Consider the following 20728-nt stretch of genomic DNA (forward strand, 5'->3'; position numbering starts at 1 on the left):
CTGTTAAATATATAAACAAAGTCCTAGAAGTCCCAAATCCCCCAGTCAGTAGTAACAGAAAGATGAAACCTCACGAGGCTACTGAAGTGAAGATACCATCTCACGTGCCCGCGAAACATCCTTACATGCAAGTCGGTGCCAACGTTCTGCGCGTCCAACAGAAAAACTGGGCAGAAAAATCAACAAAGTGAGCTATAAGGCAGTTTTGGCCAAAGTCCAAACAATGTTTAATATAATTAAATATTCAGAGACCAAATTTTAACGTTTACCAGTAAGTTTCTCTCTCAGAGTCTATTTTATTTTATTTTTAATTTTTTTTAACGTTTATTTATTTTTGAGACAGAGAGAGACAGAGCATGAACGGGGGAGGGGCAGAGGGAGACACAGAATCCGAAACAGGCTCCAGGCTCTGAGCAGTCAGCAGAGCCCGACGCGGGGCTCGAACTCACGGACTGCAAGATCATGACCTGAGCCGAAGTCGGACACTTAACCGACTGAGCCACCCAGGCGCCCCTCTCAGAGTCTTTTATTTTATTTTATTTAAAAAAAAATTTTTTTTTCAACATTTATTTATTTTTGGGACAGAGAGAGACAGAGCATGAACGGGGGAGGGGCAGAGAGAGAGGGAGACACAGAATCGGAAACAGGCTCCAGGCTCCGAGCCGTCAGCCCAGAGCCTGATGCGGGGCTCGAACTCATGGACCGCGAGATCGTGACCTGAGCCGAAGTCGGACGCTTAACCGACTGCGCCACCCAGGCACCCCTCTCAGAGTCTATTTTAAACACATAAGGATTCCTGTTCTTTATGAATTGCAGATGATTTCTAAACGCAACGCCTAAATATCCCATCTAAACTCTAATGCAATGCAAATCCCACCTATATTTTTGCACAGTTTAAATACACGAATTATGCCTCTATTTGGCCTCCTTTTTGCCACTCAGGCCCTCACAATATCCATTTCTGTACAGAAAATGGAAGGGTTTGCTAATCCATTAGTCACCCAGCTCTAAGTGGATTAATGCTGGTGCAGTAGAAAATGACTATAGATCACATCAAATGAGTAATTCCAATTTTGAACTTTATAATCAAGCCCAAAAGGCCCTCCAAATTATAGCTTTAACACCTGCTTAGTAGCAGGGTTCTTTTTTAAGCAACTTTATGAATACTGCGATTTAAATATTAACGGGTTTTTTAAACTGTTATTTCTTTAATTTTATTTGTTTCAAGACAGAGAAGGTAAAGTGCAGGACAAACGCCTACGTTTTCTTTCTCTAGTCTAAGCCTAGAAGTACACGGATGTGCAACGGCCATGACGAAGATATTAGGGGAGCTAGCTACCAAAAAAATAAATGAAGACTTTCAAACACTTGACATGCTGACTCAGGCAACTGCCCTACATCGCCCATGTCCCTCGCCTGGCAAAACTAAACGTGAGAACGACATACGACTGCACACAAACTAGAACGGCCATAATCAGAAAGACAGTCACAAGCATTGGTGAGGATAAGGAGACATCAGACCCCTCGTTCACGGCCCGCCGGCAAGAATGGAAAATGGTGCAGCCACTCTGGGAAACAATACGGAAGTGCTTCCAAGAGTTCAACAGAGTTATTAACGCATGGCAACGCCACTCTTAGGCATATAGCCAAAGAAAATAAAAACAAATGTCCACGCAATAACTTCTACATGAAAGTTCACAGCAGCACTGATCATAATAGCCAAAAAGTACAAGCCACCCAAGTGTCCATCAACTGGTAAACAGATAAACAAAATGCGGTTGGTCCACACAGTGGAATACTGTTTGGCAATAAAAACAAAGTACTGCTACATGCTTTGACATGTATGAGCAGGTTGTTCAGTGGAAAAAAAAAAAAAAAGCCAGACGTAAAAGAATACGTAGAAGCCCATTTATAGAAAAACATTCAGAAAAGGCAAACAGTGGATAGAAAGTGGATTCATGGTTCCCCAGGGAACCTGGGACTGGGCATGGGAACAGGGACTAACTGTAAATACACTCAAGGCATCTTACTGGGTGATAGAAATGTTCCAAAATGGGATTGTGGTGGTGACTATACAACTTGGCAAATTTACTAAAAGCCATTTAATTGACATTAAAACCGGTCAACTCTCCGGAACCTAAGTTATACCGTAACACAATTGTTAAAAAAAAAAAAAAAAAAAAAAAAATGTCGGGGAAATAGTCAGGAAGCAGGTATGGTAATTTGGGTCAGAGATGATGATGGCCCGGGCCAGGGAGGAATGAAATGAGAGAAAGGTGAACTCATTCACAAGGAGCTGAGAAGATATAACCGTCGGGATCTCCACAAAGCCCTTCCTTACCCGCTTTCGTATCGAACTCAAGGGGCACCAACGCCAGGTCCCATTCATTTCGACCTGATCACACGCTACCTTTCGTATCGAACTCAAGGGGCACCAACGCCAGGTCTCATTCATTTCGACCTGATCACACGCTACCTTTCGTATCGAACTCAAGGGGCACCAACGCCAGGTCCCATTCATTTTGACCTGATCACACACTACCTTTCGTATCAAACTCAAGGGGCACCAACGCTAGGTCCCATTCATTTCGACCCGATCACACGCTACCTTCCGTTGTCAGTTGATTGCTTCGTGCACACGGTCATTGCCTGGAGGCCGGATGTGTCCCTGGTTGCACCATACTCACGAACACACCGATGGTGAAACAAGGGAACATCATCAGCCCCGGGCTGAATATCATTGATTATCCTGGATTATATCAACAGTCATCATAACGTGAAGACAGTAAAACTAGCAATTACCTTCACATAGGAGTTGCTGGGAGATGTCACTTCAAGAATGGAGTAAAAATCAATTTGTTAGAAAATAACCACCATAACCGAGAGCAAAAAAGGGAAAAGAAAACGCAATCATGGAGTTGGCCAAGGGCAACATTTGTGTTTTGGTGGGAAAATTAAAAATATACGAACACTTTGAAGAACAGGCTTATCTTCCTAATTCAGAGTCTTGTCCAATTCTTAATTCAAGTCTTAAGCCCACGCAGAGCAAGAGAGAGAACAGGGCCCAGCAGCTAAGAGTCTGGATCATGGTTGAACCACTCACATGAGCTTGGACAGTAAACATGTGTAAGCCCTGTAACAGCCAGCTTCCTTGAAAAAAAAAAAAATGAGAACACTAAACACCTTTCACAAAGCCCATGGGACACGTCGATGAAATGACGTGCAACCCTCAGGACACACATCGAATCAAAGTATGACTTTTTATCACGGGGGTGACGGACTTTCCGTCCTGGAACCACGGCCCAGGTGTCCAGAACCTCGTGGAGAAGGCCCTGGCGCTTGGGTCAGTGCTGCTGTGACTGACTCGAAGGCTCGACTGGCCGTATTTTGGCACTCTGCCAACGCTGAGCTGGTTCCTCCAACCCCCGCCGAGATCCCTACAGCTACTCACAGCTTGAAAGAAATAGTCAAGAGCGCCCGGATTCTGAGCCTGAGCTGGGTTCTGATTCCAGCTCTGCCAGCTTACTAGCTGGATGGCCTTGGGCAATAGCTTACATCCTCTAATCCTCAATTTCCTCATCCGTGAACTGAGGATGATAATAACCCCTTAAGGCTGATGGGAGAGCCCCTCATACACTAACTGTTCTGTCTTAGAGGCACACTTATTTTCAGGAAAAAGATCGCTTGTTACTTGGCTTCTTTACATTTCTCTTGCCGGGTGTCCCCAACAGACCAATGCCTCTTTGGAGAGAACTCCTCTCCGCCTTCCTCCTTAACCCTAAGCAATCGCATATCCAACACAGAGTATACCGAATTCCACGGAGAATCGTTCAACGTTTACCAAAAATGGCCTCTTTGAAACGATTGCCGTTGGCCTTACCTATTACAAACGAAGGACCAAATCAAAGAAAAATGCATCCCGGTGTCCTCAGGTCAACATCTTCCATCAAGAGATGGAAACCACTTTTTTAAAGTTATCGTCCACCAAACGTGTGAGATGTTCCACGAGAATAAGAGAATTCCCTTTATATGGCTTATGTATTTTTGGTCTATAGCAAGAGTATCTGGTTTTCGTTAAAAGATAACCGAGTACGCGGAAAATTCCTCTGTGTGTTGTATTAATAAAATACAGAAGGGAGCTTTCTAAATATTTCTCATGTGGGCCGACAGGTAACAAATGACGGTTCCTAAGGAACCTGTCTTTGTTTGAGTTCCTCTAGGACCCGAGCCTGAAACAGAGCTTGGATGCAAGTCGTTCATTTGGGAGTTGATCCCAGGAAACGTGGGTAAGCGAAGTGTGAGAAGGGAAGAGGAGGTAGGCAATAAAGGTGGGTTAACGAGTAAGTTGTCGCTGTTGGCGACCGGGTCTTAGGCCCACCACAAGACTCTGAGAGACCGTAGGGAGGACGTGTTTCAGAGCTATCCCACCATGCGGCAGGGGAGCTGAGGTATTTACACACCAGCTCCCATCAATCACTGCTTGGGGGCCGCTCCCGGAGGGTGTTAATTCTCTTGACACTTCTGCCCTGCCAACAGATGAGCAAGGCAGAATCTGGTGGCCAAAACCCTCGAGCAAAGAAAAGCAGGGGCTGGCACTTGGAAGTTGGGCCAGAGTTCGCTGAAGTGGTAAGGGGAGGGGGTATGAACAGGACACACAGCACCCACCACAGATAGGTTACTTAGGCTATTAAAAGGAAGTCGCACGAAAACACACATCAAGATAAAGGCTAGGGACGCCTGGGTCAGTCAGTTAAGCGTCCGACTCTTGATTTCGGCTCAGGTCATGATCTCAGGGTTCATGGGCTCGAACCCTGCATCAGGCTCTGTATGGACAGCACGGGGCTTGGGATTCCCTCCCATCTCTCTCTCCTCCCTCCCCTGCTTGCACACACACATATTCTCTCTCTCTCTCTCTCTCTCTCTCTCTCTCTCTCTCTCAAATAAACATTAAAAAAAGATAGGGGCTAGAACCTTCAGAAATGCCAATCCCTGCTCAGAAGTGAGCTACACTATGAAAAATGAATCGGACGTGAATCCACAGAGCAGTGATTGGATTTTTTTATCTTGTCGTGTAATGCTTCTCTTATACATGTTTTCTTATCTGCTTTTTATCAAGCATATCATGATATGAGCCATAACTAAACAACATTGTGGGTGCAGGGTCATCGAACTGGTTTTGTAGAAGGCCAGAGAGTAAATATTCTAGGCTTCTGTCGGCCATGTGGTCTCTGCGCCACCGGCTCAGCTCCGCTATGGCAGCACAAAAGCAGCCAGAGACAATATGGAAGAGAATGGGTGTGGCTGTGTGTCAAAATGTTTCCATTTACAAAAACAGGGGGCTGATGTTTTGCAAGCAAAGGGAAAAGGGAGCTCCAAGATTACAAAATTGCTCTTATTCTCACTTATAACAGCATGCCTTTGATATACCTCGTCTGATCCTGCCTCTTCCCGGCCCTTCTGATTTCTCCCTGATCTTTAAAAATCTTATAGCTAATGCCAGGACACAATTGGAAAATCAAAACAACGGAAGGGCCCATGCTTTGAAAATTCCCACTTCCCTGGCTTCTATCGGTCTTACTTGCCCCCCGCGAGGTCACCACTTTTAAGGGTTAGAGCGTAAGTACACTTTATGCAAAAAGCAGCACGCTGAATCTACCACTCTGCACCTTTTTAATTTAACAGACACAAGAAGTCTTTCCACACAGCGATGTGCAACGTCCTCGTCCTCCCCCCCCCCCCCCAGCTGCGTAGGGATTCCTGGTGGGAACGTACCCTCTGATCGTCCTCTCGGAGACCCAGCCGGCCCCCCGGGGCGGGGGGGGGGGGCGAGGGGCAGACCCTGCTTTCGGGTCTCAGACCGACCACGTGTCCTCGACAAGAGCTGCTCACGTTTGCATTCCCAGCGGCAGCACCCCCAGGGGACCTCGGGACCTTCTTTTCATTGGAAAAAGGCAGCAAGACCCCTCCTACAACTATGCACTTAGGTACCTGTGCCCCAAAAGCACACCTGCGCTCAGAGGGAGGCTAGAGGGCTGCTCACAGCTGCACTCGCAGCTAAATTGATTACAGCCACACAGACGGATCAAAGGGGAAACGCGCGCACGTGGAGTCTGCAGGCATCCACGTGCAGCTCCCCCCCCCCCCCCCACAAGGGGTCACACGGAGCTCACTCGGCTCTCTCGGCAACGAAAGCGCGACACACCCGAGACGATTCTGCCCCGGGGAAGCCATCAAAAAGACTCCGGCTGGTCACGCAGGCCACCCGCCCCGCCTACACGGATCAGGATTCCAGACTCCAGGAAGGAAGGCAGGTGTTCGGGATCGACCGTCTTGTCTGGACAGTCTAGGTCCCCCGAGCGGCCTTATCAGGAAGGGCAAGTTTCACATCCGTGTCGGGAACGTGTTTTCCGGCCGAGCTGGCACACGCCGGCCACGGGCCGACGTCGCCAGGGGGCCTCGTTAGGGAGGGCGGCCTCGGGCCTGCCTCGTCGACCCCCAGCCCGATCCGATCCGGGATGGCACTGTTTCAGCGACGCTAACCAGCTAGTTTGAAACCACGCAGCCGGTGGCCGGAAGGGGATGCGGCTTCTGGCGAACTCTGGCTCGGAGGGAGGAGTTCGAACCAGGTGGGCTGCGAGCCTTGACCCCAGCCGTGGCTCCCAGGTGCTGCCGCCGGCCGATGCGCCTGGCCTGACAGAATGGTCTCCGGACAGAATCAATTACTAGTTACTCCAAGCTGCTTTGAAAAAATGACCCCATTCTTTCATTCTGCAGAACTACCAAGGGCCAAAAAGGAATAGAGGGCTGGGGCTGGCTTCCTAGATTTCCCTGCAAGAAAGGCCGTCGTAGCTCGGGGAGAGAGAGAGAGAGAGCAAGCAGAGGAGGGGCAGAGAGAGAGAGAGAGAAACAGAATCCGAAGCAGGCTCCAGGCCCTGAGCTGTCAGCACAGAGCCCAACGCGGGGCTCGAACCTACAAACCGCGAGACCATGACCTGAGCCAAAGTCAGACGCTTAACTGACTGAGCCACCCAGGCGCCCCAATTTTTTTAACTTAATGGCTATACCCGCGTAACCGGATCCCAGATTGTTTTTTAAAAAACACGTCGCTGGCACCCAAGAGCCCTTCCCCTTGTGCCCCTACAGGTCCCAAGCCAGCCACTACTACTCTTTGACCACCGCGGATACGCTTACTCAGTTTTGACTTTTATATAAACGGATCATGTGGAATGTTCTCTTTTGTGCCTGCTTTCTTTTGTTCAACAACTTGCTTGCGAGGCTCACCTACGTGGCTGCCGGCTACAGTGGTTTATTCGCTCTCGCTGCCGATAGAAATCCATTGTATGAAGATGCCACAGTTTATTCAGCCCACCGTGAAGGAAAGTTGAACCGTTTCCAGGTTGCAGCTATTATGAAGAGTTTGCGTGTTCATTTGCAACAGGCTCGTAGAAAGTTTGTTTTAATCGAGGAATAACACGGAGCCAAGCGCACAAAATCCTCAGTTGATGGATTTTGCACGCACAGGCACACACCTGTGGAACCAAACCCAAGAGCAAGATACAGAATACGTCTGTCAGCACAGGGCCTGCTTCGGATCCTCCGTCGGCCCCCTCCCCGCCCCTCCCCTGCTGGCTGGCTGTCAAAAATAAAAACAAACATTTAACCCCCCACCCCACTCCCCCAAAAAACCCAACACCAATCACTTGAAAAACAAAAGCAACTGCCCATCTTTAAACCCACCGTGCACCCTCCACGGAGGTGGGGCAGTGAATCTGGTCAAGCCACACGAGGTCTACGCCAGGCCCCGCCATTCGCCTGGGGACTTACGAAGGTCACCGCAGCCCATTTGGTCATCCGCCAGCGAGGAGGTGGAGCTACAGGGACCCCAGGGCCCTCTGCAGCTGCACAAGGCCGCATGTCAAAACCACAGTCTTCCCTGCCAGGTCCTGGTTCCCAAACCCACATTCTTTCTGTTTTATCCCGGGGCTGGCTCGGTAGGGACGAGGAGCAGTGAACCACTGTTTCCCACTCATTAACTCTCGAGTTTCTTATGCGTCATTAGATCATCCCTCGGCCTTCTCTTCCTCCGGCTGCCGAGTTGTAGCTCTTTCAGTGTGCGCGTGTTGGCTCTACTCCAAGTCTTTGCGGCTCACCTCGGAACCTTCTCTAATTCTCTACATGCCTCTAGAAACTTAAGGAGCCCCGACAGAATGGTGTTTTCAGAAAGCCGACCGAAGGCAGTTGAGGAGACGGAACTCCAGACAACGAACATCGCGTCCAGAACCTTCCCCCACGAAGCGTGGGCAGAAGCCAGCAGCCCCGGCGTCACCTGGCATCTCGGGACGACTGAGTATGATCACACTCCTCCCCGGAGCCCCTGGATCAGAGTCGGCATCTGCACAAGACCCCCAGGGGCCCCTATGTACACTGATGGGGGGAAAGCAAAGGATGTCGATTTAAAAGTGAACCTTGGGAACACATGGTTTACTGCTTTCAACTGCTGCAGACCGAGTGGCTTAAAGCAAAACAAATTTACTGTCTTCCGGTTCTGGAGGCCCAAGACCCAAAATCACTTAGCTGGGCTAAAGTCCAGGCGTCAGAAGGGCTGCTTCCTTCTGAGGGCTCTGGGAGCGAATTTCTGGGCCTTTCTCAGCTCCTAGCGGCCACCTGTATTCTCTGGCTTGTGGTCCCTTCCTCTACCTTCCAAGCCGGTCACATAAGCGCTTCAAATCTCTGTCCCTCTCCTCTGGGCGTCCATCCTCACACACCTCCTTTGGACCCTTCTGCCTCCTCCTTACAATGAGCACTGACATCACTGGACAATCTCCCCATCTCGCGATCCCTCATCTGGTCTGCAAAGTTTCCTTTGCCATATAACGTAACGTAGTCACAGGTTCCAGGGCGGGCGGCCTGGCCCCTGCGGGGAAGGGGGGTAGCATTATTCAGCCTGCCACAGAGGAGGAGGAAGAGAAATCCGATACAGTACGGCGACGATGGGGAGCCAACACCCCTTATCAATCATCACTTATACAGGCAGAAGAATCCGGCGCGAAGAAATGACAGTGAATGGCTTCCATTTCCGTATCACACAAAGACAGAGATGCTGGCCGACTAGTGCCCTCCGCCAACAGAAACAAGGACGTGAGCCATGGTTCACACAATCCGGGGCTACCGCTTAATATTTAAGGCAGCTTGGGTGTGTTTTATCGAACCGAATCTAAACGATCGTTTAATAACTGCAGGTGATCAAAAAAACTGAAACTGATGAAATTCACTAGCAGGAGCGAGGATACACAAGGATGCGGAACTGCTGGTGCTTCTGGGGTTCACGCTATTAGGGAAACAAACAAGTAAGCGAGGTCTGTAGTGCAAGCGGACGGGATGAGCGATACAGGGGTAAGGACTGGCTCAGGACCTCGTTCACACCACCACAGTGGCTGCCTTCCCAGAGTGCCAGCGGGCACAGGGGAGGACCCAGCTCGGCACTGCACGCACCGACAGTTCAGGTGCTGCGTAGATCTCAAAGAAGTTGTTGAGGCGAGAGGGAGTCCCGTCTAGTGAAGGTCCGAAGACACCCCATTCTGCACAAGACATGCTAATTCCATCCGCACTCGTGGGAAGGCATGCTACTGTTCCAGTTCTTGTGTCAGCGACCCCAAACGATCCTACCTCTCTTTCAGCATTAACTATTTGTGCTTCCTGGGCACCTGGGTGGCTCAGTCGGCTGTGTCCGACTTCGGCTCAGATCATGATCTCGTGGCTCGTGGGTTCGGGCCCCGTGTCGGGATCCGTGCTGACAGCTCAGAGCCTGGAGCCTGCTTCAGGCTCTCTCAAAAATAAATAAACGTGAAAAAAATCATTTTAATTTAAATATTTGCGCTTCTTCATCTCCCATAAGAGGAGTCTTCTTTTTTTCTTTTTTTGCTCTCTTAAGAGCAGGCGGCACTAAATCATTCTGTTTGCTCCCCTCTCACAAGCTCATACCTATTTCCGATCACTGTGGCTCTCTGTGGGGCAGGGGGACCCACGCCTGTAATGTTCTTCCTTTTCGATGTTGTAAGTACTCCCACCATGGCCAGTCTTTAGCTACCCATGTGCTGTCACTGAAGTCAGTCGCTACCCCTCCAGCAGACCAGCGGACCATCGGGAACCCTCTGCAACCACGTGTGTGAAGGTGACAAACCTCAGGGTCCTTTACAATCGGAGTCTTCCCGACATGCTCCAGTGGGGCCACTTGCACACATGAATTGTGACCTCTCTGCCACTGCTCACGTTACTTCCAGGATAGTGTATCCAGCCCCTTCGAAGCCTTCTCTGCCGGGGACCCCCACCCCCCGGCTATTCCTCTCCCCCACTGATTGCTCGCGCTGTGTTTTGATCCATCCATACTCAGCCGCGCCACACACCTTGAATTGTATTTGCTCGTGTGATTTCTCGCTGGTTTAGTCTGCAAAGTCCCGACAACTTCTGTGACAATAAAGACTGCCAGCGTAGGCATCCTCACCATCACCCTCGGTATCTTTCACAGCAGACGGGTGTACGCTTCATTTCTCCTCTGACATCATCTCAACAGTCCCGTGACCTGGATCTGGGTGAAAACCATTCATCCCTGTTCTAAAATACAAAAAAACATCTAGGTATCATGGAGCCTTACAATTGGCAGCGAGGGTGCTTTTTTAGCTTTGAGGTAAAATTTATATACATTACACTTCACTTATGGTTTTAAGTATTTGAGACAGAGCTTGCACGTGAGCAGGGGACGGGCAGAGAGCGAGGTACGGAGAGAGTCCCAAGCAGGCTGGAACTCACGAACTGTAAGATCATGACCTGAGCCGAAGTGGGACGCTTAACCGATGGAGTCACCCAGGTGACTCCCCCCTCCCCGCCCCCCGCCCAGTTTTTTTAATGCATTCACCAGTTGGGAGACACTGGAGTTGTTTCCAGTTTGGGGCTTACTGTGAATAACGTAGCTTTGCACATTTGCTTCTAAGTCTTGGTGTAAACAGATTTTATTTATTTTTAATGTTTGTTTATTTTGGAGAGAGAGAGAGAGAGAGAGAGAGAGAGAGAGAGAGAGAGAACGAACGCACATGCAAGCAGGGAAGGGGCAGAGAGAGAGAGGGACAGAGGATCCAAAGGATCCACACTGACAGCAGAGAGCGCGACGTGAACCCATGAACCGTGAGATCATGACCCGAGCCCAAATCGGATGCTTAACTGACTGAGCCACCCGGGGGGCCCCCAACAGATTTTATTTTTATTGCTAAGTTTTGACACCTTTATGGAGTTCTTTTTAATGTATCAGGCACAGTTATAACTGTATTATACTGACCGACTTCTTTAATGCTAATGTCAACGCCAAGGGATGGGTATTGTTAGTTAATAACCATGAAGGCGCACGTGTTTGCACAGCCAGGCAGTGGGGGAGTCGGGCTGGAACCCTGCTATCCCATGCGGTTGTCCTAGAGGTCGTACGAAGTGCTTGGAACGGTAAGGTTGCATACACGTTAGCTCCAGTAACCGGGCTCTTGCCCCCATGGGCTCCCACCACCCACAGAGAGTCTGAAAGAAAAGCCACTCAGCTACTGAACCAAATGAACAAGGAGCGTCGTTCCCAAGCGTGCCTGTCGGTTCCGTCATCCGGGCTCACCTCTCTTCTCTGCCCTGTCCTCCATCCCAGGCCCGGACTGGAAAAGAAATCCCTGTTTCATCACCTTGGCAACGGACGTCACGTCACAGCAGCAACAACTGAAACATCACTCGGTGCGAACGCACACGCTGAGCCAGATGCGCCAGCGAGCTGAAAGAAACACTCCAGGGGCCGCCCGGGTGGTTTCTACACAGGAAGGGATTTGAGAAGGCAAGAGAATCCTCATTAGGTTGTTTTCCCGTCGGCCCCTTTCCCCCTCTTCAGTTATTTCAGTTTTCAGGATTTTAAGAAGCGACCGCAAAAATGTATAAACCTTGGTGGGAGGAGTAAAATACGACTACCCCTTAAAATTGACGGGACTCGTGGGGCGCCTGGGGGGCTCAGTCGGTTGAGCGTCCGACCGGCTCAGGTCATGATCTCACGGTGCGTGGGGTCGAGCCCCGCGTCGGGCTCTGTGCTGACAGCTCAGAGCCTGGAGCCTGCTTCAGATTCTGTGTCTCCCCCCAACTCTCTCTCTCAAAAATAAAAAAAATTACAAAAATGTTTTGGTTTTTTTTAAATCGACAGGACTCTTACAACACTCTGGTACAGTGAGGGGCTCCCACGTGAAAGAGACCATTAACACGGTCAAACCCTGAACCCTGTTTCTATCTGCTTTTAAATAAGGGATTTCTTTTATATTCTTTGGTAAAAATAATTCCGATAAAAATTCAACTGTCAGCCGTTTTTCCCTAGTACTATTTTGGCTCTCAAGACTGGCTTTTTGGCAACCACGACGATCGGTATTGAGATTTTGGTACTGAAAAGGTTAATAACGAACACCCCGCTTTCAAATGGACTTCGGCACTCAATATTGTAGTTAATCAAATGTAAAAAAATCTATTTTAGGCCGTTGGTCTTCTAATTAATTTGTTAATTGAAGAAGTAACCAAGATAGATTCAATTGACAAAAGTAACACATGCAGATGGAAACAAAACTCACACAGAAGAACATATAGTAAAAGTCCCTCGGCACGGGCTCCATGGAAGCTACGGATCCCTGCAGAAATGAAGGCAAAATCTACACATATTTATATTGACACTTCTCAGGGTAGATAGAAGCTTCCAACACATTCTTCAAGCGGTCTGTGACCCCAAAATGGTGAGAACAAATAGTCTCGTGCTTAGGACAGCTCGGCGGTCAAGTTTTAGGATAAGGGGGCGGGAGGCTTGTGTGCGCGCGCACGCGTCTGAAAGGTAGCGTGGCAGAGTCACGGATTAAGTTCTCAAGTCAGTAGAAAAGGCAAAAATCTCGAAGTGAAAACCATAGAGTCTAACAAGTGGATCTTGGTCCTTGGAAGCTCGAAACCATAAGAAACATCCACTTGCCTGCAGCTGTGCCCCGCCCCCGCCTCCCCTTCCTGGGGGCAGAGGAGTCAAGATTCGGGTGGAAATGGGGGAGAGACCGGGGGAAAACCGTGGTGGTTCTCACTGTCCTGCTGAGGTCACATGCCTGAGTTTGTGAGTGGATTCTGCAACATGGCAGGTAGGTATGATACAGATGTGAAGCAACACGAATAAATGAAGGCATGTTTTAGAGCCTTTGGAAAACACCCATGAGAAAAGTATTATGAATAGCACCCCCCAAAGAGCTCTTTCGCTTCTGACTTCGTTTGTGGAAATACAGTTTAGAAACTGGCAGAACCACAGAAAGCCATGTAGCCTTAAAGTAATCCCCCTCATCCCAAGCACCAACGTTTTGCCTCTTGGATAGGCAACCAGCAGAATATTCGGGAACAGTATCCTTCTCGGTTCTCCTCGGATAAGGGATCTTGCACACTTGTACCTATTAGAGAATTTCACCAAACCATGCTCCGCGGGCAATCTGAAAACCGAACAGCTGAAGCTATAATTTGACACAGTCTTAGTCTTAGGAACAAATGCCCCATCCACACGAAATAAAAATTGACCGAACCCCGTTTTGTTCACTTATGCTGTAGCGACTGTTTCCCCCTCCTATGAAAATGGCGGATCACAATTCCACGACGCAGCGTGGTTTGAAAGAAGACAGACTCAGTGGAAGCTCTGTTTGAAGACACCAGGGATTCGGCCTCAGAGAAAACCACAGAAGCTGTAACACCACAAGCAAAAATAAGCGAGTAGTAGTTATTCGGACGCCAAACCGTCAATTGGGCGACCTCTTGCCATGCTGGCCACTTCCCAGGGCTCATTATGAGAAAGGTTGTTCTCTCTCCCGAATGAATGCAGCTTTTGAACACTTTTTCTAGTTACATTTGGTCCCAGGGCCGAAGGATTATTTTAACCATGATCTCCTAATGGGAAACTCACTCACTTTCTTCCTAGAGATAGAGCGGCCTTGTGATGATTCTAGCCCGTTTTCAAAACTCCAGGATCTGTGGCATTTGCAAGGGCCAGGGATGAAGTCTTTGGCAAAGCAACAGAGAAATAATTTCCCTTTGGTCCACCCTGGTCCCTCTGCTTCAGTCTGCGGTGAGGTTGTAAAAGGAACCAGAAAGAAACACGCACGGTGGGGCTGCAGATTTGGATCGCCCGTGATAACCAAATTGTGATTTCCTCTAAAGCAGTTCTTTTTGGGAAACTCGCTTTATTATACCCAGAGCTGACAACAAACGACAGCAGGATGTGGCCCATTTATTTCTGGGGAGCAGCGAGAGGTCAGTGAAGGCAGGAGAAAAGGTTACCATACGTTGTATCAATAAAGTTCTATCCAAAAGGTCGCCTGTCGCCGGATCCTGCACTCTGCAGTACAAAGGGACGTTGAAAATCCCCAAGAGCCTTGACAAACCTGAAAGAAATCGATGCTGACCCTTCACCTTCTCCCCGTCTCTCTGAGGACATGCACGGTAGTGTAAATAAATCTCCGAAGCACCTTACTCAGCAAAAAAGAAATGCCGATAAATTCTCAATGGCCTGGCCTCGCATTGCTGCCAATTCCCTCCTGCAGAGAGCGGACGAGGGGGCTGCTATCCTGGACCAAAGGTCTAGAGGTTCAGAAAACGGCAGATTTGATTCCAGGGTCAGAGTTGGGGTGTGTGTGTGTGTTTTAATGTTTATTTTTGAGAGAGAGAGAAAGAGCAAGTGTGAGTGAGTGGGGGAGGGGCAGAGAGAGAGAGAGAGAGAGAGAGAGAGAGAGAGAGAGACAGAGGATCCCAAACAGGCTCCACACAGGCAGCACAGAACCCGAAGCGGGGCTTGAACTCACGAACCGCGAGATCATGACCTGAGCCAAAATCAAGAGTCGGACGCTTAACCGCCTGAGCCACCCAGCTAGGGTCACACTCCAGAAGAAGGGAAGTGCCCCTCATGCTGCGGAAGTGAAAGACAAGGGCACATATTAAAGAACAAACAGGAATTTCCGAGGATAAGGTCAGAAAGGTGAGCTTCCCGAGCAGGGTGGCGCGAGTGTTGAGTGCAGCGAAGGCCGTAGTGAGAAGGCCAGGGGGTGCCCAGCTCTGCTACGGACCAGTTTCGTAGCAGGACTTGGAAAAAAAATAATCACTCACCCCTACAGGTCACTTGACATAAGTTCAATTCTGTTTCTTCATTTAAGTTTATTTATTAATCTTGAGAGAGAGAGAGAGAGTCAGTCCTGAGCAGGCTCTGCACTGTCAGCACAGAGCCTGACGCGGGGCTCGAACCCACAAACCGTGAGACCATGACCTGCGCCGAAATCGAGAATCAGCTGCTTAACCGACTGAGCCACCCAGGTGCCCGTTTCCTCATTTCTAAAATCAGGTAACCACCGGCTTACAGGGTGGCTGTCACGATCACATGCACATGAGGACACTTTGTAAACTCTAAGGCGGTTCAGGATCTCATGATCAAAAACAGCCGAATGGTCACGGGCCGAATTCGTGGCTTCGCGTTTTAATTCCAACAGGTAAAAGGAAACCTGATTACCTCTTTAACTTCATTCTGCTTCTGACTCTTGGACAAGAACAAGGACGCTCAGCCAAGAAACAGGGGAAGGAACGATATGCAGGGTAGAGCACGAAGTCCCCAAATCGATCGCGAGATATTCTGAAGGGATTTACACAGCAGAGTGAAGACAGATCTCACCCCAGGTGCTTGCAGAACCGGAAGATAAAATAGTTAAATCCTCCCCTGTAATACCAACGGAGTCGGGGAAATGCACTTGTCATTTTCCAATGTGGCAAAAAAGACCCATGCCTCGGAAACTCTGGATTACTGAACTTGATACACATCCTGGTCAAGAGTCTATAGATTATTAAGGAATGCCTTGTGAGCACTCAGGAGAGGATGCAGCGATTATTAGATGTAAGAAGATTAGCCTCTCTTGCTTTCTGCCCAGAAGAGGTAGTTAGATTCTAAGGCTGAGGGAATCTTCTAGACACAAACCGTCTGGATACGGCAAAGCACCTGTAAAGGTCTTTCAAAAACTCCCCTTGTGTCCAAGAGAACGTGGAACAGCCGACCTTTAGCGATGTCAAACCCCGACAGGTCTCCAGGCTGTGACAGCAGCAGCGATGAAGCACGAGGCTGCCAGGCGGGCTCCAGGGACTCAGGTGGACGGAAGGGGCCGGCCCTTCCGCTACTGAGGCACGCCTGTCAGCGGCTCACACGAAGGTTCTGAGACCTTCCGTCTGTAGGCGATGTGAAACTAGGAAGTAAGGCCAACCCCCTCGGCGACAAAAGCCATCAGATGCCAAAAGGAGTCGGAGGAAGCGAGGAACCTATCTGAAGTTTATTAAAAAGAAGTCGGAGGAACCTATCTGAAGAGGTTAAAGGCCGAAGGAACCAAGATCATATCCGAATTTAGCTGTCAGAAACCAGATGCGTGATTTCCGGATGGGGGCAGGGAAACGCGGTGGTAGGACAGGTTCATCAGCAACACACAGAAAAAGTCTGAAGGGCTTAGTTGACAGAAACACCAACTCGAGCCCCCGGATATGTTCACCCGAAAGGGCAACTAAAGCTTACGCTGCGCAAAAGCACGGAACCAAGATGAGATCTCCTGTCTGGTGTTCGGGTCTGGCCGCCATACTTCTGGCATGACTATACAGAGTCTGGTCACTAGGCAGAAGGGCTGGCGGTAAGATTACAAAGTATGAGCACGAGTACCCGACACGGCCAGGTTCTCTTAGATTCGGTGAGCTGACTCCGTTTGACATCTGAAGGACATCAGAATAGAGGAAGATTCAAGGTGGGCAAAGGATTTTCCAGAAAGTGAGAAAAGTTCTTCACAGATGATAAAGTAGAATGTGTGGGGGCGCCTGGCTGGCTCAGTCAGAAGAGCGTGAGACTCTTGATCCTGGGGTCCTGAGTTCGAGCCCCATGTGGGGTGTAGAGATTATTTAAAACTAAAACCTTAAAAAAATAAAAGAGAAGGGGGGGGGAGAGTGTGTGTGTTGGGGGGGGGGGTGTGGAAAGGTACTCCTGGAAAAGTGTTATTTAAATGGTGGAAAAAAGGCTTTCTATTAAAAATAACATTTACAGAGTATTAACTGACAATTGCTAGGGTTCCAAAAAGGTCGACACCTTAGCAAAGTAAGTTGGCAGTTTACTCAGTTTCTCAGTTTTGAAGGTAATCTTCCCAACCGAGTATAACTATAGGATTTTAAATTCAGACCCAAAACCAGTGTTGGATTTTTCTTACATTTCCTTATTTCCCATAACTTCTGCTAATGGAACATGAATTAGATATGTAAATCAGCTTTCACTAAAAATGGAATACAGGATCTTAGTCATGTTTTCTTAGATAAAATTGTCTCCTGTTGGTTATTAACCAGCCTACATAAGAAAGAAAACTTCTGAAGTGTGATGGTTGCATAAGAGTTTTCCTTTACCCCTTGGGTCAAATGAGGGGAAATTCCGTGGCACAGAAGAAAATGTATGCTGTTCCCACAGAAGAGATTCTGTTTCCACAAAGTTCGGCAATAGCGTTCTTGGACAAGTAGTATCTTTCCTTTCGCACACTCATTCAATAAAGTGATTCACAAGGCAGCTCCCTGAAGTGCTGGTCATTGACTCGGACATAGCATCATCCACATTTCCCCCCCCTTCTGGGACCCTGAGGTCATTTCTTGCCTCAACTCTAAAGATGTTCCAAAGTGGCTGATCGTGTAGGTCAGTGAACGGCACCGCCCGGGATGCGTGGAGACGACGTACACGCTTTATCCCAAGTCTATCTTGTGGAAAGACATATGCGTAGACCGTGGGAGGCTGGGGGAGTATTTCTACCTCGGGATGTGACCAAAAGCCTTCACAGTAACGTCCAAAAGATACTAGGTGTCCTTCGACCAACGCGTGGGCTCACTAGACAGAGTACATATGCATACAACAGATGACCACTGGGCCATAAAAAGGAATAAAGCAGTTGCTTAGAGCCAGGGAAAAGAGGGGAAGTGTCCAGTGACGGATATGGGCAGAGAGGTGGTTTTTTGTTTTTTGTTTTTTTTTAGAGGGATAGAAAGGTTCTAAAATCCTCAACTCTAAATCCAGGACGGTACGGTATGTGGATTACAGATCAATCAAGCTGTTAAAAGACATGAGAGATCTGTAAAACCACCATCAGGGACTCATGATGAAAATGTGGGGCCATCAATTTGTAATCAGGTTACCCGGTTTAGTTTCTGTGATGAACCAATGGTCTCTTCCTTGGACTTCTTTCTTCTCCTTCCAGGATCCCCTGTTCAGTGGCATTTCAGTGATTCCCCACTCCTTTAAGATATAATTGGTTTTTAACCGCTCTTTGGGGACAGAAGGGTTGACATAACTTCAGGCTACCAGAAGTGTCACAAAAATATTAGACTGTTTCTGTATACCCTTTACCCACCTTGTCCTTAGGTTAACATCTTACTTAACTACAGGATATTTATCAAAGCTAAAATATTAACCTCAATACAATGTGAGTAACTAAAGCCTAGAACTTCTTTGGATGTTGCTAATTTTCCCCCACTCACGTTCCTTCTCCTTCTATTCCAGGATCCAATCCAAGATCTCCTTAGCTTCCTTCCATCTGTGACAGTTCCCCAGTCTTTGTTTTTCATGACTTTTCGTCTTGTGAGGAGTGCTGGTCACGTGTTTTGGGGACTGGCCCTCGGTGTGAGTCTGTCCGATGATCGCTCCTGATTAGTTCACGTTGTACATTACTGGGAAGGAAACCCGGGAAGCGAGGCAATGCATTGTATAGGGGCCAACGGTGTTGATCTCAACCTTGATCCCTTGGCTAGAGTGGGGCCTGCCAAGACTCTCCACGGATTTAAACTTTAAACGTATTTCCATACATTAAACAAATATTTATTCACTGTTTGCCATGTGCCAGAGGTAAACAACATTAGGCTCCAGGGCCACGAGGCTTGCTCATTCCCATCTACAAGTCAAGACAGTTTGTGAAGCCACTCAAACACACACGTTCCTGGGGAGGCTCGGTCGGTGGTTGGGAGTCCGACTTCGGCTCAGGTCACGATCTCACGGCTCGTGAGTTCGAGCCCCGCGTCGGGCTCTGCGCTGACAGCTCGGAGCCTGGAGCCTGCTTCGGATTCTGTGTCTCCCCTCTCTCTCTGCCCCTCCCCAGCCCATTCGTGCACACATGTGAGCGCACACACTCTCTCTCTCTCACGAAAATAAACAGTAAAAAAAAAAAAAAAAAAAAAAAAAAAAAAAAAAAAAGAAAGAAAAGAAAAGAAAAGAAAGAGAGATTTCGACACACACGTTCCTGGCTCAGCCTCTCGGGATTCTGAACCAGTAGGTCTGAGGGAGGTTTCCCAGCAGACTGTGACAGTGGCCAGGATGGAGAGGCAGAGAGCCAGAGGACAGGGGCCCTACTTTGGAGGACACTCAGGCTAGAAGGAAGGAGGGCACGCAGACAAGTCTGAAGTGATGATAACCTTCCTGGTGAGGTACGGACTCGGGGCTGTAGGAGCAGCAGAGTCCCAACGGGGAGTCTGATCAGCCCGAGCCGGTCTCCAGGCGCCCGACTCTTTCAACAGCTCCGGTCTCCGTATTTACTTCTTTACAACCGTGCCACAAACCTGTGTGCGCCGAGGAAAGAGTAATGCACGGGGTTTGCGTGCATTTTGTCAGCAAAGCCACGTTGCCCAGAACAGTCCCGGCAAAAAGGGAAATTCTTTACAAGCGCGAGGCCAGGGCTGTTTGGCCGCTTTGAAATCTGTTCAAAGAAGTCAGAGCTGTTCCAGCCTCTGGCAGCATCGAGAGACCTGGGGGGGGAAAGGCAGGCAGGGGTCCCCAGCGGGGACTTCAGGCTGAAGAGGAAGAGGCGTCCCACCGGAGCCCCAGAGGCCACCCGACTTGTACCCACGGGCTCGTTCCACTTTGTTAACCTGAAACCTCTCACGACCAAGTCTTGTTTGAGCAGCTCAGTCTGGGCTTATCTTATGTTCCCATCACCCCGGGGAGCTTTGAAAACGCACAAATACCCAGATTACTCCCTGAGCTCCTGATTTCCCAGGTTTGGGGCAAGGCCTGGGCATCTGGCAGGTTTCGTCATCTTCCCAGGGGTGGCTGAAGCGAGCCAGGGCTTGGACTAGAGCCTTGCTCCTCCAAGGGCGGCCCGCCTTCCAGCAGCGTCGATTTCACCCGACCGAGCGAAGCGGATTCTGCATTTTAACAGGATTCCCAGGTAAGCTGTGCGCACGTTGAAGTCTGAGATGCCCGAAGGCAGAGCTGCTCCAGACCACAGCGTGGCCACTAGGTACGCGTGGCTATTTACATTAAAATCCAATCTAATTCAAAAGTCAGTTCCTCAGTGGCATCAGCCCCGTTTCAAGTGCTCGATAGCCACACGTGGGCAGTGGTCGCTCTACCGGGCAACAGAGATTTGGAACGTGCCCATCATGGCAGAAAGTTCTATCAGCACTGGGCTGGGGGGTCAAATGAGCCGCAACCCTTGATATCCAAGGAAGGATGAGTGTCAGGGAACAGAGGTGGAGGCTGCTGGGTCCAGCTGTTACTCCAGGGGTGGCGACCTCCCCTCATCCTTGGAAAACAGGCGTCCTAATAATTAATCAACACAGAGGAAGCCAAGGTGGAATGAGGAATCTGATTCGGATCTGTTGAACTTCATATGCCTGCGGGACG

The 20728-nt window shown here is 49.1% G+C and overlaps 1 protein-coding gene across 3 annotated transcripts in view; it reads right to left on the reverse strand.

Annotated features, from left to right (window-relative positions):
- The window catches only part of GPM6B (glycoprotein M6B), a 149836-nt gene that overhangs the window by 66939 nt on the left and 62169 nt on the right, over nucleotides 1-20728 (reverse strand). Inside the window, exon 1 of one of the 3 annotated variants that reach the window (XM_011291610.4) lies at nucleotides 11648-11687. The exons of the other annotated variants lie outside the window; for them this stretch is intronic. Coding sequence (XP_011289912.1) covers nucleotides 11648-11672 — 25 coding nt within the window. The 5' untranslated portion in view covers nucleotides 11673-11687. Of the gene's footprint in view, nucleotides 1-11647; nucleotides 11688-20728 lie in introns of those variants that run through there. 3 annotated transcript variants of the gene reach the window in all.

Source organism: Felis catus, chromosome X, assembly GCF_018350175.1.
Source record: "Felis catus isolate Fca126 chromosome X, F.catus_Fca126_mat1.0, whole genome shotgun sequence".
Classification (NCBI taxonomy): Eukaryota; Metazoa; Chordata; class Mammalia; order Carnivora; family Felidae; genus Felis; species Felis catus.